Source organism: Chaetodon auriga, chromosome 17 (genome assembly GCF_051107435.1).
Source record: "Chaetodon auriga isolate fChaAug3 chromosome 17, fChaAug3.hap1, whole genome shotgun sequence".
NCBI classification, from domain to species: Eukaryota; Metazoa; Chordata; class Actinopteri; order Chaetodontiformes; family Chaetodontidae; genus Chaetodon; species Chaetodon auriga.
Window position 1 is genome coordinate 21279507 of NC_135090.1, and position 16773 is coordinate 21296279.

At 43.0% G+C, this 16773-nt stretch overlaps 2 protein-coding genes across 3 annotated transcripts; one reads left to right on the forward strand and one right to left on the reverse strand.

The window, feature by feature from the left end:
• Positions 1–252: 252 nt before the first annotated feature.
• Positions 253–6929, reverse strand: LOC143334916 (class I histocompatibility antigen, F10 alpha chain-like). 2 transcript variants are annotated; one of them, XM_076753920.1, is made up of 8 exons: positions 6588–6929; positions 5909–6175; positions 5194–5472; positions 3514–3810; positions 2586–2684; positions 2267–2284; positions 1650–1709; positions 253–1446 (listed from the first exon to the last, which is right to left on the reverse strand). In XM_076753920.1, exons 1-8 carry the CDS (start codon positions 6634–6636, stop codon positions 1349–1351), a joined length of 1167 nt encoding a protein of 388 aa, XP_076610035.1. In that variant the 5' UTR covers positions 6637–6929; the 3' UTR covers positions 253–1348. The 2 variants fall into 2 exon arrangements, with proteins under 2 accessions (XP_076610035.1, XP_076610036.1); XM_076753921.1 differs by lacking the exon at positions 2267–2284 and having other exon boundaries at positions 6588–6924.
• A 1737-nt stretch (positions 6930–8666) lies between these two features.
• Positions 8667–15644, forward strand: LOC143334917 (major histocompatibility complex class I-related protein 1-like). Its single transcript, XM_076753922.1, has 8 exons — positions 8667–8818; positions 9746–10012; positions 11714–11992; positions 12417–12713; positions 13580–13678; positions 13980–13997; positions 14170–14248; positions 14727–15644. The coding sequence occupies exons 1-7, from the start codon at positions 8746–8748 to the stop codon at positions 14214–14216; spliced, it is 1080 nt and encodes a 359-aa protein (XP_076610037.1). The 5' UTR covers positions 8667–8745; the 3' UTR covers positions 14217–14248; positions 14727–15644.
• The last annotated feature ends 1129 nt before the right edge of the window (positions 15645–16773 follow it).

The following is a 16773-nucleotide window of genomic DNA, read 5'->3' on the forward strand; positions in this document are numbered from 1 at the left end:
TCAGCGTTATTTTTTCTACTAGTAAAGGGAAACAGAGTCAATGTGCTCAGGAGCTCCCCCCAGTGGTTCAAACCTGCACTTGACGTGCAGCAGCACAGTTTCTCAGTGTGGACTGATGTGATCTGTTACTTTAAACACGTCTGTGTTAACACTTGCAAAATGTGTTATAGAGGATTTTACTGACCTGTAAACCAAAAGATACAATATAACGTGACAGTCATTAAAAAAAAAACTTGAAACAGAAAACCATGTTCCTTAATTCAAGTATTTATTCAAAAATATTTTAACATTGGTAGAAAAAACCTGAGCAGAAACAGTCCACATGTATCAGCCTACTTAACAAACAAGTTAAAATGCAAAATAGTTCCGACACTGAACTGAACCACAGTAGGACACTGCTCTTACACATGGTGCTTTAACTCAAACAAAAGAAAAAAAAACATCTTGACTGTGTTGAACCATCATGTAACAGATTAACATAAGAACTGTGAATAAATATTTCTGTTAAAATATTTCTGTTGACATATTTAAAAGGCATTACTATCACCATATTTAGCTTAAAATGAGACAAAGACAACACACCAAATGTTTTGGTTTTTTGTAATTATATCCTCATTTAGATTTTGATGCCAGCAGCTCATTTCACAAATGCGACAGTGGCAGCAAAAGGCTGGAAAAGCTGTGAAAAGCTGTGAAAAGCTGAGAGAAAACAGCTGGCGGAACATCTCACAGTTAATGAGGTTAACTGGCAGCAGGTGAGCGACATGATTGGGTATAAAAAGTCTGTCTGAAGTAAAGATGGGGAGGGTCCACCGCTCTGTGACAGACTGCGCTGAAAAACAGTGCAACAAGTTCAGAATAATGTTTGTGAACGTCACTGCATGGGCTCAGGAACACTTCCAAAAAGCATCGTCTGTGAACACAGTTTGTCGCTGCAGCCACAAATAAAGCTGAAACTCTACCAGGCGAAGGGGAAACCATGTACGAACCAGATCCAGAAACACCGCGGCCCCCTCTGGTCCTGAGCTCATTTAAGATCCACTGAGGCGAAGTGAGACAACTGTTCTGTGGTCTGACGAGTCAAAGTTGGAAATTCTTTCTGGAAATCATGGATGCCACGTCCTCTGGGCTGACGAGGAGAGGGACCGTCCGGCTTGCTATCAGTGCACAGTTCAAAAGCCAGCATTGCTGACAGTGTTTCTATTTACATTTTACAGCGTCCCAACTTCTCTGGGAACTGGGCTGCATGAAAAGCTCTCAAACTGATAGTAAAAAAGCAAATGGCTGTCAAAATGTGCATAAGTAAGGCTCGCTTTGAAGGCATACAGTACAACATACAGGCCATGTTTCAGGCAGGACCCTGAGTCTTCACCATCATCAATGGAGTGTCGCTGTCGAGACTTCCTGCCAAAGAATCAGCAGAACAACTTGACAAATCGTCCCCTGCTGAAGAGAGAACATTGAACAACAGTCAGGTACAGGACAAGAGTGGGAACAACAGACAGATTTCTGTTCAGGCAGTCATGCAAACACACAGACGGTCCTTCAGCTACACAGGCTGATCTGCTCTGGGCTGCCAGAAACCGGAACCTTTGGGAAAAGACTTGGGAACTGGTGCGAAGAGGTTAGCAGATAGAGACATTAGTTACCATTGGCCACTGCGCTCATCTGAACAACTGGAGGAGGTCTGACAGGCGAACGCATCGAGCCTACAAATGAGAACAAAATAAATCAAAATAAAAATTTCTTTCTGATCAGGTGAAATTCAGCAGTTATAGATAAGATACCTGAGGTAGCTGACGTATGTTCAGAAGATTACTGAATGTAATCTATTTTTTCTTCTTTGAAAGTCAAAAACACTCTCCACAAGAGTCGGAAAACTGTGCGACTCCCGTTTCTCCCCGTCAGCCTCTAACTACAAACCCTCCTGCAATGCCATGAATGTCGGTAAGTGTTGGAGAGTGTTACCAGTAACACACAGTAATCAAAATATAATTTGATTTAATAACAGATGAAGAATTGGAGCAAATATGATGAAAAATCAACATGTGAATTTACATTTAACTCAAATGGCTTCTCCAGTCATATCATCATGACACCGCAGCTCACATAGATTCTGATGAGTCAGGAGCTGTCAACTAACACTGTGTTCAACAAACAGCTAACACTGCCACAAAAGCTGCTCAGCACAAGATCCAGAAAGGCCTTTTCATCTACAGAGAGCGTGTCAGCGCAGAGCAAACACAAGAAAAAGAGCTTCACTTACGAGATGGAGGCCGATTGGCTGAAACGAGAAGAAAAGACAAATTATTCACGTGCTTCCAGTCGAAAACTCTGTCAGCTTCTTTCCAGCTCCTCAATAAATCCCGTCCACCTTTTGTTCACATCTCCTGTTATTTCTGCTGCCGTCACCTCTCCTGACATCATCACGCTACAGTCACATGATCACCACACTGTGGCTCTGAGCCTCGCAGCGCTTCCTGCTGTCTGAAGCTCATTTTGATGCTCGGCCAACTGAGGTTTGTGATCAAAGCGTCCAAATCAAAACCCTGAAAAAACTAAGTGTCTCTGTTTGAGTCTCTCACCGTTCTTCTTTCTGTAAACCACGAATCCAAGAGCGGCGACGATGACGAGAGCGAGAACAACCACTGCGACGATGACGATGGGAATGACAAGAGAATTCTCTGTTGAGCAGAAAACAACAACAAACAGTCACAACCTGAACAGATGAAGCAGGTCAGAAGACAAGAACGTCCATCTGCCCAAAGGACACAATCCTGCATACAGACGCTGTGTGTTTGTTTGTGCTGCTGTTGTTCATTTCACTTTTTATCTCCACTCGTCTCCACATCATTACTGTATCTGTGCTCGTTGATCCTCGTCCAGCGTTTTTAGCTGCGTGTCTGTGCTGCTTTCTGTCTTACATGTTGTTTGTGGTCACAATGAGAGCTTCTGACAGTCTGATTCAAAGTCCTTTCTGACTGTCTGCACACTTGGACCACAAACTTTCTTCTGACTGATTTACTGATGGACACAAACGTTCATCCACTCATTAAATAATCTGCTTATCTTCTAAAAGTGACAGCAGTAAAGTCAATACAGGAAACCTCTGAACTGTGGTTACACATTAAAATGGTTAAACATGGTCTGAAGAAACAAAAAAAGAGTTATTTAAAAACTGAAATAAATTATGAAAGTGATTAAAAACAACCTTATATTAAAATATGTGATTAAATGAATGTTTGTGTATTTCATTATTGAATTTCTTGTATTAATTAAAGTAAAAATAAAAATGATGGTGGACGACGATGATTCCTTTAAAACTTTAAATCAGGAAAAATAACTTTCATTCTTTCAGGGATTTGCTGACACTGTTGTCAAAATGTTCTAGAAAAACTGCTTGATGAGAGAAAGTGACAGCAAAGACAAACATAAAAAGACATGAAGTGCAGGACGGTGACAGTAAAATAAAGGTGTGTTTCCCGCCTTCATCACTTCTGATCCCAGTCTTACTTTCATTGCTCCTGATCTTTGCTTTGTCCAGTCTGGTGACGATGTCGTCCTTCACGCCAGAGAGCTGAAACACACATTCGTACTTCCCCCAGTCTTCAGACGCTGAAGGTTTCAGGTCAGCGCTGGTCTGGAAGGTTCCGTCGTGGTTGGGGAGGATCTCTCCGAGCTCCACGTCCTCATGAAGCTCCTCTCCATCTTTCCTCCAGATGAGTGTGGCTCTGTCAGGGTAGAAACCTGAAGCGTGGCAGCTGACTGGAGAGGAGGGAGTCTTCTGGAGGAGAGACACTGAGGGGAGCTCTGCAGAGTCCAGAGACAGACACTTTAGAGCTTCTTCATGAGGATTTACTGAATATTAATATCATCATTCCTGTTTGTCTGAGACAGATTAGAGAGGGACGAGGAGGACGAAGACAGGTGAAGAGACAGAGAGAGAGAGAGATATTTTTTCACATTTTTGATCATTAATACCATTCCAGTGTGCTGCAAAGGTATTTTTAAAGATCTACTGTAAAACAAACCTGTCAAAATCATATTCTGCCACTGACCAAAATGCAAATCAGCAAATACGCCAATAATGAGAAAACGTGGAGCACAGCCATGAAATATTGTATTTCTCTGCTAAGTCAGGGTTTGTCAATTCCATGTTTGTATTTTTATGTCATTATGATTAAAATGTGATGAGAATTTGCCAGTGTGAAGGTCTCCTTCTCAATCAACCATTTCAGATGATGCGAATCATCGCTATCCAGTAACTCACATGTATCCTTCATTTCCTTATTCTCACAGATCACACGCTGTCCTGGGTCTCTGTTCCTTTCTCAAACCACTGCACACAAGCCACATGCTCTCCTCCACCTCCTCAGACCTGCCATCCTTGAGTTATCCACTCGATGCCAGGCCAACATCATCAGCTTATAAAACAACCTTGAATCAAACTCTAATGAATATGCTCAGTGCTAAAATCAAATGCTTTTGTAAAGTCAGTGAAACAAGCACGTTTCCCCCTTCCTTTATTCTTACATCTGTACAGAATGTATAAACATGATCAATGCTTTGGCTGAATCCTGGCTCTCTTACTGTCCAGCCATTCACATCCCAACATGCAAGAGAAATAATCTCCACCACACAATGAGCAAACACAGCAGGTCATCTCAGCCCCTGCTGTTTCCCCATCTTTCCAAGCTGACCACTGCCAGAAAAAAAAGGTTTTTCCTGGGAGAATCCCCCTCAGCAAAGCATGAAATTTACACCTGTTATCCCTTTGCTGTTGGATTTAACAGACTGGAAAAAAGCCTTTGTTTTCTTCCAAACACTCCCAGTTTTTCATCATCCCAGCCCAGCTCTTCCTTAACGAGCCGGGGTCCACGTCCTCTAAGCTTCAGCCTCTCAGCACTGAGCAAACTGGGCAAAGGATCCCACCTTAACTCCTCCACCAGAGGCCTTTCAACTCACTCTCTTAAAAATCTCATTATTAGTAAATTATCAATAAGTGGAGGTGTGGATATACATTTAATTCATGAATCATGCAGGATCTGCAGGCATACTGCTTACTGCTACGGTACAGGCTGTGAATGCAGATACAGTGTGTGTACATGAGACAGAGAAAGGCAGAAGAATCAGCGGATCTTTGTAATTTCAACAAACTGTTCCATTAAAGGACATCAGGTCATGTGATTCTACCTGTCCTCAGCAGAGAGCTCCTCCCATAGTCCACGTACTTCTTCAGCCAATCAGGACAGGTCTGGTTCAGGTAACGTTTTATCTGCGCAATCAAGCTTCTGCTATGATCCAGCTTTTGTTTGGTGATGAAAGCCTGCTGTTTCGGGGCGATCCACGTCTCCGTCTTCAGGTCAAACACTATGAAGTCCTCTCCATCGTAACCGTGCTGATGAACACCATTGACCTCGCCGGTCTCGCTGTCCCACTCACAGCCGTACATCCACTGCACAACGTGGACACCTGAGAGAGAGACAGAAACAGAGACTACGGTACAGCAGAGCGAGATCCCGTCGCAGTCAGCTTTCACATCTTTGCTACAGAGACACAGAAACTACCTGCTGCTGTTATCGGCTTACGGGAAGCACTCAGCCAATCATCACCTGGTATGGTGCAAAGAGTCAACCGCTGCATGCTGGGATGGACCAACATAATTCATCCTAACTCATTATCCTGATATAATCTAGTGGAAATAGAGTGTTAGCTATTATGGGATGGAAAGAAACACTGCATCAGTGCAGGACAGCAGCGTCCAGCATCGTCGGTCACGTGTGATCCGACTGTTTGTCAGATGTGTGAACGAAGAAAAGCCTTCAAATTAAAGTGTTCAGCGTGCGTGAACGACGCTCAAAGGATGACGGAGCTGGTCCTCTTTAATAAAAGGGAGACATAAACAAACCTCTGCTTTGGTTGAAGCGCCTCTCTGCAGTTTCAATGTTGGTTTTGAAGGTCTCCTGAGCGCTCAGAGAGATCCGGGTTTCTGTCTCCCAGTACTGCAGATCATCCGCTGTGGCTCTGCTCATCCAGGCCTGTTTGGGCTCTGCTCTCCTGGTGTTACTGTCATAGTGAAACATCTGAACGCCGTCCACCATCCCAACTATCACAAACTCTGGGAAGTTTGGGACTCCAGAAGAACCAGTGTAGAAATACTTCAGAGAGTGGTTCACTGTCAAACAGGTAATAAAAGGAATTCAGGTTTTTGAAATGTGGTTTCTTAATTCTTTTTTATATATTAATATTAATACCTTGAGGACAAAAATGTTATCTTACGTCAAATGACACTAGAAAAACACTGACCAGAAAATGCACAATAACGGACAATGAAAATAAACACGTAGAGAAGTTTAGAAAAAAAGTGGAATTAAGACAAATGTGTATTTCATTAAGTTTACAAATTTTTATTAGCGTGCTAAAAATAAAAGTAAGCTTATGTTAATGATTGGAAACGCACTCTTGCAAAAATAAATAGCCGACGAACGAACAGTTAACAAAAAACAAGATGGCGTCTACTTCCGCTTTAACTCTGCCGAGACTTCACAGGACAGACTCACAGGTAAAACACATTTCAGTAAACTTACGTGCAGCTGTAGCGTGGCAGAGGAACAACAGCAAGATAACCTTCCTCATTTTGAGAGGAGAGGAAATTAAAATGTCATTTGATATGAATGTCAACGTAGTTTGGACACTTCGGTAAAGTTTGACGCATAGTTACAGATTCGATGCTCCCGGATGAAAAACTCATGAACGACACGTTTTTTAACAAACAAACAAACAAACAAACAAACAAACAAACAAAGCCGCTTTAGGGGAATGGTAGGGTTGACAACGAGCTATACACTGATTTTAGTCGAAACGAGCCACCGCTGTCCGACAGAAACAACAGCAGTCTGTTTATGTAGCTGGAAGTGAGCAGGTACGGTGGCCCCGAGTGTCCAAACACAGCAAAACACGTTTCAGAAAACACAGCGCATCACAAAACTCGGCAGTTCGGCAAACACAACAATATTTCACAAAACTCAACATTTCATTAAACTAAACGACATGGCACAAAACAATTCACGAAACACAACATTTCACGAAACACCTGGGCCAGGTGTGTCCCCGTGCACATAAAGCCAGAGCGGCAGCCAGCAGGTCTCCTCATCACTCATCTGTGAGTTCAGGCTTTTAGTTTCCGCTTGTTTGTCTTAACAGAACAGAATCCATACAGCACCTCTTCACTCATCCACTGCCTACACTGCTGACTTTACAGATTCCTCCATCTGTTTGCTGCTTTTTGATCATTTTGCTGTAAATCAATGATTTTATGTAGTTTACCTGTGTCACTTCTGTTTTGTCCCGGTCTAAGAGCTGGGCTGCGACACTCAGTTTATTCTCAATTGATTTCATTTCATGACACTTAATTTAATGAATACATGTGACCTGAGTCATGGTTTATCAATATTTTTGGCTAACTGACACCAACGGAAAGTCAGGTGACATCCTCAGGTGGTTTCCCATGAGCGGCTCTAATGCAGGCACATAATGTTCCAGCAGGGGGCGCTGACACACTGCTGACGTCTCTGACTTCAACTGTCAGGAGAAAAGATGTGACACATTTGGCTTTGTTTGTGTAATAATCATGAATAAATCGTCTCAGCTGAAGAAGTGAGAAGCAAAGATCTGACTTTTATTCATCAGACATAAACTCTGTGAGCTTTTATAAAGTGCCTCAAAACCAACAAGTGAGGGTTGAAACAGTCCAAACGGTGCCAAAGCCAGAGCAAAGTGAGAAACAGCATCAGGTGTTCAAACATCAGCAGCGGTGTTACATTTCTCTTGTTCCAGCAGTTTTCAGCGTCCACAGCTCCAAATCAGCTGAGACGCGTTGATCCTGAAGGACAGAGCTGACCTGATCTGATGTTTGTGTTTCAGAAGCTCTCTGACTCTCTTTCTGCTTTGCTTTTATTTCTTTCAGGTAAAGTACTGAAACGTATTAACTCATAAATAAAACATCTGATTGGATGTGGACTTCAGAAAGGATTCAGATGCTCCCCTGAGTGTCATTCAATAATCAGATGGTATGATTGCTCACAGATGTGTTTAAAATAACAGATCACAACAGTCCACACTGAGAAACTGCGCTGCTGCTCATCAAGTGCAGGTTTGAGCCACTGGGGGGAGCTCCTGAGCACATTTACTCACTATGACGTCAATGAAATCACTTTGACTCGTTGATTGTTGTTGATATTTTGATCAGGACTCTTTTCAATCCCACAGCAGCCACACAGAGCCAAAGAACAATAAGACACTACTGCATCCACACAGACTCCACAGTGTGTGATCTGTAGCTGACAGTGACCTCTGACCTCCCACACAATGAACACGTTTCTGCACGTTACATCCCATCAAGCTGCAGAACATTGAACAGGATGTGAGCAGCAGCAGCTTTCAGACTCCTTTCATATGTGAACAGAGCTCAGAAAGCAACATAAAGGCCCGCATGTCATGTCTCCCCATCCTCCTCCACAGGCTCACATGAGATCAGCTAAGTTTCGCTTTCGTTCATAACCTCAGTGGCTCAGTTTGACCGAGTTACAAGTGACGTCGACGCTCAGGCTGAATTCTCATTGGCTCAGATGGAGTTTGATATCAGCGTCTCTCCATGTTTAGTCCTCATTTTAGTGTTGGTCCTCGGTTGGGGAGCAGGTCGTGAGCTCGTGAGAAAAGTCAGTCGTTGTTCTTTCGAAGCTTCAGATGCGACAGTTCACAATGAGGACGTTGATCTTTGTGGTTCTGCTGGGAACAGGTCTACATGGGGCGGCGGCAGGTGAGTGAAGACTTTTTCAAGTCCGTTGATTGTTGAAGAAAAAAGTCTTCGTGTCTTTATATTCTGTGTCTGTGAATTGAAGCTTGTCTCTCCTGCAGATGATAGAAATGATTTAAAAAGTCTTTGTCAGCAGGTCAAAGGTCACCTTCCTGTAGTGAATTTCTCTAAATGGCACAAACGTGTTTTTCTTTTCTTCCGTTTCGTTTGTTTTCCTTTGATTCGGGCCATTATTCCAGACTATCAGGAGGATCGATCCGGTTTCGATCTTAATGCTAAAATGGCAGCAGACACGCAAAACAGTCGTTTGTTGAGCGGAAGTGGAGCCAAAAGCGCACTTTTCCATTTGTGCCTTTAAGTTGTTCATGACCGGTTTCTAGAAAAAGTGTGTTGTCGTTCATTCAGTGCTGTTAATCCTGATTTATTTTAATCTGAATTATGTGAATATTTCTGTCAGTTTGTTCCTTCTTTGGGTCTAATGAACATATTTTCAGTCTTGTCAACGTTAACTCACTGAACAGAAATAATAAGTTCATATCATCGCATTGTTTTTTATTTCTTTATATATTTCTATAATATTTGAAAGCACTGCTCGGTTTCTTAGACGTGGACGTCCAACAGACTGCTGTGTGTCAGTGAAAGTCAGGGACAGACTGCATGAAGTGAACGTGCGACTCCTCTGACGTCTCATTTCACAACAAAGACGTGTTTTCAAGAGCAGATCGTCAGAAATATGAAAGAGTTTGTGGAGCAAAATCTTTCTTTGTGAAGGTGTTTGTGTGTTTGTCGACTGCACAGCAGAGATGATGAGGATGTCTTGAATGCGCTGTAGTTCTTTTTGATTGTGTGTGCAGGAAAATAAGGTTTTTCAGTGATGAATCAAAGTGAAATTGTGGAAACTGAAATCATGACATGAAGTTTTTCTTACAGTGGCTCACTCTCTGAAGTATTTCTTCACTGGTTCTTCTGGAGTCCCAAACTTCCCAGAGTTTGTGGCTGTCGGGATGGTTGATGACGTCCAGATAAGTCACTATGACAGTAACACCAAGAGAGCAGAACCCAAACAGGACTGGATGAGCAGAGTCACAGCAGATGATCCAGACTACTGGGAGAGCCAGACTCAGAACTTCATGGGTGCCCAGCAGTCCTTCAAAGCCAACATTGAAACTGCAAAGCAGCGCTTCAACCAAACTGGAGGTTTGTTTATGTTTCACTCTCTGCTGATAAAATGTTGTTTATATTTGAATCCTGTATTTTAGCAAACAGATGTTTCCACACACACACACACACACCCACACACACACTGTGTGATGGAGGCTTTTCTTGGCTGAAACACAGTCAGACTCAGACAGAAACATCACTGAGACTGAGAGTCCTGGATGCTGCTGTCCTCCACTGATCCAGTGTTTGTGTCCATCCCATAATAAGCAGCAGAGCTTCTGAACACTTTATCTCCACTCGATCAGACCTCAACACGTCTGCTGGACTGCCCGCAGTGAGCTGCTCCACAATAACTGGACTGAAGGAACCTGTTTATCACAACAGTTTCCAACAGGCAGCTGATAGAGGAGCGTCAGCGCCTGGTTTCTTAAAGTACGGCGCGGGACCGTCAAAGGGACACAGGCTGCTTCTGCTGGGTCCCCGTATGAGAGGAGGAGCAGTATGTTTGAATGAACATGTCTGACAGGACGACGTGGAAACGTCTCCTTCACATCAGAGGTTTAAAAAGTTTGACAGAACGACTCCACTGTCCTGACCACAGTGTGTCCATCCCATAATATACAGCAGAGCTCCAGATGAGATTAGATTCACTCTGCTGACCACAGTGTGTCCATCCCATAATAAACATCTGCTGTGCTGAAGCGATCAGTCAGTGGATTCATTGATCAGCAGGAATGAATTTGACTCAAATCTTGATCATCAAATAATCTTTTCGGTCTTTTCTGAAACATTTTCTGGTCGAAGCTTCTCAAATCTGAGACTTTGCTGCTTTTCTCTGTTTTGTGTCGTTAGAAATGAAAAAGTGTTCAGTGTCGCTCGGACAGAAGAAGCAGTTTGCAGATTTCAGCTTGGCCTCTTTGAACTTGTGACGGACGTTTTCACTGTTCCTTCACTTTTTACAGCGTGGACGATTTATTGTTGAATGGAAAAATAGTCATCACATAAACAACAATGACAAGAAAAGTCAGTTTGAGCCCAAAATATGAGACCAACACAGATTAGATTAGATTAACTCCACGGTGCCGATCCACAGTCTGTCCATCCCATAATATAGAGGAAGACGTTTGAAGACGTCACCTGTGGCTCTGAGAACTTGTGATGGACATTTTTTCACAATTTTCCACCTTTTTAAAATCAGTAAATGGTTCATGGATCAATGAACAAATGATTGATGATGAAGAGAATCATTGATTTTCGATCTGAATATAAAGTCGAACCACAGATTAGATGAGATCAACTCTGCTGACCACAGTGTGTCCATCCCATAATACACAGTAGAGACAGTGTAGCAGTGTGCTGGTCAGGACTCGGCTCAGTGTGTGTGTCCCTGCAGCTCACATGAAGACACACCACCTTCAACAGTGGAGATCAGCTGTTGGTCTCAGTGGACTCAGTGTGGTCAAAGAACAGAGAGGACATGAAGTGTGTTAGGATCTCACTCTGTTTCCCAGCAGTCTCCGCCTCTCCGTCTGTCCGGAAGACGTCCACGCCGTCCACATGACGATTGGCTGTGAGCGTCTTCGGTGGAGCCAATGACAGCAGGAGGTGTAGATCCTCTGTTTTGGCGTCTGTGGATCAGTGTGTGTCTGTGGTGAAGATGTGATCTGGACTGGTGATGGATGACTGGGCTGTGATCTCACTCTGCTTCACTGTCCTCTCTGTCTGTCTCTCTCTCAGGTGTCCACATTCTCCAGAGGATGGTTGGCTGTGAGTGGGACGATGAGACTGGAGAGGTTAATGGTTATTTTCAAGATGGTTATGATGGAGAAGACTTCATATCATTTGACCTGAAGACAGAGACGTGGATCGCTGCGAAACAACAAGCTGTCATCACCAAACACAAGTTGGATGAGAACAAAGCTTTGATAAGCAGTCAGAAGCAATACTACACCCAGATTTGTCCTGACTGGCTGAAGAAGTATGTGGACTATGGGAGGAGGTCTCTGCTGAGGACAGGTAGAATCACATGACCTGATGTCTTTTAATGGACACAACAACCTTCATGTGTCTCTTGTGTCTCTAAGCAGCAGGAACATTACAGTAAATATGAAGGGACATACAGAGACCCACTTTGTCTCACTTCATGTCTCTGTCCCTCCATTTTCTCTCTGTGTCTTCTGTCTTTCTCTCACTCTCTGTCCTCCTCGTCCCTCTCTGATCTGTCTCACCCTCCTCACCTCTCTTCACCTGTCTTTGTCCTCCTCTGTCCCTCCTCCTTTTCTCAGCGACTCTTCAGTCATGTTTCCTTTCATTGCAAACATATTTAAAGTGTCTGTTGCTGAAGCATTTAAAGCAGATGACATCAAACAGGAATGATGATATTAATGTTCAGTAAATCCTCATGAAGAAGCTCTAAAGTGTCTGTCTCTTGACTCTGCAGAGCTCCCCTCAGTGTCTCTCCTCCAGAAGACTCCCTCCTCTCCAGTCAGCTGCCACGCTTCAGGTTTCTACCCTGACAGAGCCACACTCATCTGGAGGAAAGATGGAGAGGAGCTTCATGAGGACGTGGAGCTCGGAGAGATCCTCCCCAACCACGACGGAACCTTCCAGACGAGCGCTGACCTGAAGCCTTCAGCGTCTGAAGACTGGGGGAAGTACGAATGTGTGTTTCAGCTCTCTGGTGTGAAGGACGACGTCGTCACCAGACTGGACAAAGCAAAGATCAGGAGCAATGAAAGTAAGACTGGGATCAGAAGTGATGAAGGCGGGAAACACACCTTTATTTTACTGTCACCGTCCTGCACTTCATGTCTTTTTATGTTTGTCTTTGCTGTCACTTTCTCTCATCAAGCAGTTTTTCTAGAACATTTGAAGGCTTTGATTGATTTGAAATCAATGCACGCTGACAACAGTGTCAGCAAATCCCTGAAAGAATGAAAGTGATTTTTCCTGATTTAAAGTTTTAAAGGAATCATCGTCGTCCACCATCATTTTTATTTTTACTTGAATTAATACAAGAAATTCAATAATGAAATACTCAAACATTCATTTAATCACACATTTTAATATAAAGTGTTTTTTTAATCTCTTTCATAGTTTATTTCAGTTTTTAAATAACTCGTTTTTTGTTTCTTCAGACCATGTTTAACCATTTTAATGTGTAACCACAGTTCAGAGGTTTCCTGTATTGACTTTACTGCTGTCACTTTTAGAAGATAAGCAGATTATTTAATGAGTGGATGAACGTTTGTGTCCATCAGTAAATCAGTCAGAAGAAAGTTTGTGGTCCAAGTGTGCAGACAGTCAGAAAGGACTTTGAATCAGACTGTCAGAAGCTCTCATTGTGACCACAAACAACATGTAAGACAGAAAGCAGCACAGACACGCAGCTAAAAACGCTGGACGAGGGTCAACGAGCACAGATACAGTAATGATGTGGAGACGAGTGGAGATAAAAAGTGAAATGAACAACAGCAGCAGCACAAACAAACACACAGCGTCTGTATGCAGGATTGTGTCCTTTGGGCAGATGGACGTTCTTGTCTTCTAACCTGCTTCATCTGTTCAGGTTGTGACTGTTTGTTGTTGTTTTCTGCTCAACAGAGAATTCTCTTGTCATTCCCATCGTCATCGTCGCAGTGGTTGTTCTCGCTCTCGTCGTCGTCGCCGCTCTTGGATTCGTGGTTTACAGAAAGAAGAACGGTGAGAGACTCAAACAGAGACACTTCGTTTTTTCTGGGTTTTGATTTGGACGCTTTGATCACAAACCTCAGTTGGCCGAGCATCAAAATGAGCTTCAGACAGCAGGAAGCGCTGCGAGGCTCAGAGCCACAGTGTGGTGATCATGTGACTGTAGCGTGATGATGTCAGGAGAGGTGACGGCAGCAGAAATAACAGGAGATGTGAACAAAAGGTGGACGGGATTTATTGAGGAGCTGGAAAGAAGCTGACAGAGTTTTCGACTGGAAGCACGTGAATAATTTGTCTTTTCTTCTCGTTTCAGCCAAACGGCCTCCATCTCGTAAGTGAAGCTCTTTTTCTTGTGTTTGCTCTGCGCTGACACGCTCTCTGTAGATGAAAAGGCCTTTCTGGATCTTGTGCTGAGCAGCTTTTGTGGCAGTGTTAGCTGTTTGTTAAACACAGTGTCAGTTGACAGCAGGATGAGGGCTAACGACGTCTCTCTGACCTTCCAGCTGTGATCAACCCTGAGGTCATGGAGCAACTGAACCCAAAGGCCTGAAAGACAAACACAGCAGCAGCAGCCTGAACTCAGTGAGTCGCTTCATGTGGGACATGAATTTCACAGCTGCTGCTCAACAAAGCTGCCTTAAACTTTGTGGAGAAGAACTTTGTGTCGTTGTTTGTTTCTTCACTGTAAGACTTGTGTGACTCTTTCCAAAGGAAATGTTTGACTTTCAGCTGTTTTCTATGAAGTGAAATGAGATTATTCAGAGAAAGGTGCTTTCAGAAAGCTTCACATCAGCAGCTCAGATAAAGAGTCTTATTAAAAAGTCAAATGTGAAGCTTCAGACAAACAGGGACAGCAGTTTGTCAGACTGCTGCTGAACATGGTGGTATAGTAGGTAAATACTGGGCTCACACGATGTTCACACTTCAATCAATCAGGATGTTTTAAGTCTGAACGATTCAACAAAATGAGGCTTTGTGGAATTGAACTCATTTCAACATTTACGCTCAATGATTTTGCTTCTGTTTGATGGATTTAATGTTTTTCTTTTTGTCTCTTTAGGTTTACGGAGAAATGTTCCAACAAGGAGCGCTGCTGCCACATTGTCCTCCACGAGCTGGGATTTGATTGGTCGTTCATCCTCACGTCACAAAGGCAGAGAATCAGGGTTGGGAGTGGAGCCGTCGATGCTCATTGATGGGAATCCAAAGAAAACACATTTGAGAAATGAGCTGACAGACGTTTGAAAATATGATCAAACGTGAATGGTGACGTTAAATGATTTGGATGCTTTTGTTTCAAAGTGGAATTTTCCTCTGATGAAACGTTTGTTTCAGACAATATTCAAGAACATGAACGCATCACGTTTCACTTTCTGCTGATAAAATGTTGTTTATATTTGAATCCTGTATTTTAGCAAACAGATGTTTCCACACACACACACACACACACACAAAATGGAAATGGACGGATGCAGTTTTGTGTCCCTGTGGTGAATTTTGTGCATTTGTAGATTCGTTGGACACATGTTTGTGTCTGTTTACTGTTACATCTCTCGAAGCCTCGTCTGAGCGCACACGCACAAAATAAAAGCATCAGTTCATAATGTATTTTCCAGATTTTCTTGTTTCCAATGAGGTGATAAAAATGGATGTTTTTCTGAACAAACAGGAGGATCTTTGTTTCATAATATCCATCTTTGGCTCTGTTTTCACGCATTGTTTTATATTTATTTCTTACAGGGTTTTGGGATGTTTGAAGCTTCTCCACACACTGATAGAAATCTTCTAAATGTTTCCTGCTCGTTTTCAGCGTGACGGGACGTTTTTGCTCTTAAAGATGTGAAGAAATTGAGCAGCGATGGTAAAAATCACTGATTTTGTCGGGTTCAGCAGATGAACGTCAGATGAAGTTGCCCTCATGTTTCTTTCCTTTTGTACTGTTGTCTTACTTTTCAATAAAGTTCAAATGTCCCAGTTTTTTCTGTCCTTTTATGGTGAACTTAATGATCTTGTGTTGATTGAACTGAAGGAAACGTGAGTTGTTGTACATGGATGACTCACATCATGGTTTGTAACATTTTCATCATGATGACATAAAAATACAAATAATGACGCTGACAAACACTTTTTTACCCTGTTTGAATAAACTGGTTCAGCTAAAAACAGTTTTTTCTCCATGCTGTGATTGTTGGCATCTTCCTGTCGGTCTGTAGAAATGCAGAGAAAGCAGAATATGATTATGATGACAGACTTTAACTGTGTCTGTTTTAAATGCTTCATATTCAGCAGACAGGATCGTTTACAAAGTCTGTGTGAACGTTGATGAGCTGCCTGAACTCATCAAAGGCTCACTGGCCACTTTATTAGGTACAGTGGGATGATTGTTGGTGCTGGATGGGCTGGTCTGAGTATTTCAGAAACTGCTGATCTGCTGGGATTTTCACCCACAAGCATCTCTCGGGTTTGCAGAGAATGGATGGTCCAAAAAAGAGAAAATATCCAGCGAGCGGCAGTTGTGTGGATGAAAATACCTTGTCTGTGTCAGAGGTCAGAGGAGAATGGACAGGCTGGTTGGAGATGATAGAAAGGCAACAGTAACTCAAACAACCACTCGTTACAACCAAGGTATGCAGAATATGTGTGAACGCACAACACGTCGAACCTTGAAGCAGATGGGCTACAGCGGCAGACGACCACAGCGGGTGCCACTCCTGTCAGCTAAGAACAGGAAGCTGAGGCTTCAATTCACACAGGCTCACCAAAATTGGACAATAGAAGATTGGAAAATCGTCGCCTGGTCTGATGAGTCTCGATTTCAGCTGCGACTTTTAGATGGTAGGGCCACAATTTGGCGTAAACAACATGGAAGCATGGATCCATCCTGCCCTGTATCAACACTTCAGGCTGCTGCTGGTGATGTAATGGTGTGGGAGACATTTTCTTGGCACACTTTGGGCTCCTTAGTACCGTTTGAGCATCGTTTAAACACCACAGCTCACCTGAGTATTGTTGCTGACCATGTCCATCCCTTTATGACCACAGTGAACCCATCTTCTGATGGCTACTTCCAGCAGGATAATGCATCATGTCACAAAGCTCAAATCAAC

Bases quoted from the DNA above. Each gene is read 5' to 3' on its own strand.
- LOC143334916 (XM_076753920.1), bottom strand. From the start codon at position 6,636: ATGAGGAAGGTTATCTTGCTGTTGTTCCTCTGCCACGCTACAGCTGCA. The intron at 3,811-5,193 runs GTAGAATCACAT...TGGACTCTGCAG, and splicing joins GAGCTCTCTGCTGAGGACAG to AGCTCCCCTCAGTGTCTCTC. The intron at 1,447-1,649 runs GTAACTAATGTC...TTCTCTCTTCAG, and splicing joins GATGAGCGCAGTGGCCAATG to CAGGGGACGATTTGTCAAGT.
- LOC143334917 (XM_076753922.1), top strand. From the start codon at position 8,746: ATGCGACAGTTCACAATGAGGACGTTGATCTTTGTGGTTCTGCTGGGA. The intron at 11,993-12,416 runs GTAGAATCACAT...TTGACTCTGCAG, and splicing joins GAGGTCTCTGCTGAGGACAG to AGCTCCCCTCAGTGTCTCTC. The intron at 12,714-13,579 runs GTAAGACTGGGA...TCTGCTCAACAG, and splicing joins AAAGATCAGGAGCAATGAAA to AGAATTCTCTTGTCATTCCC.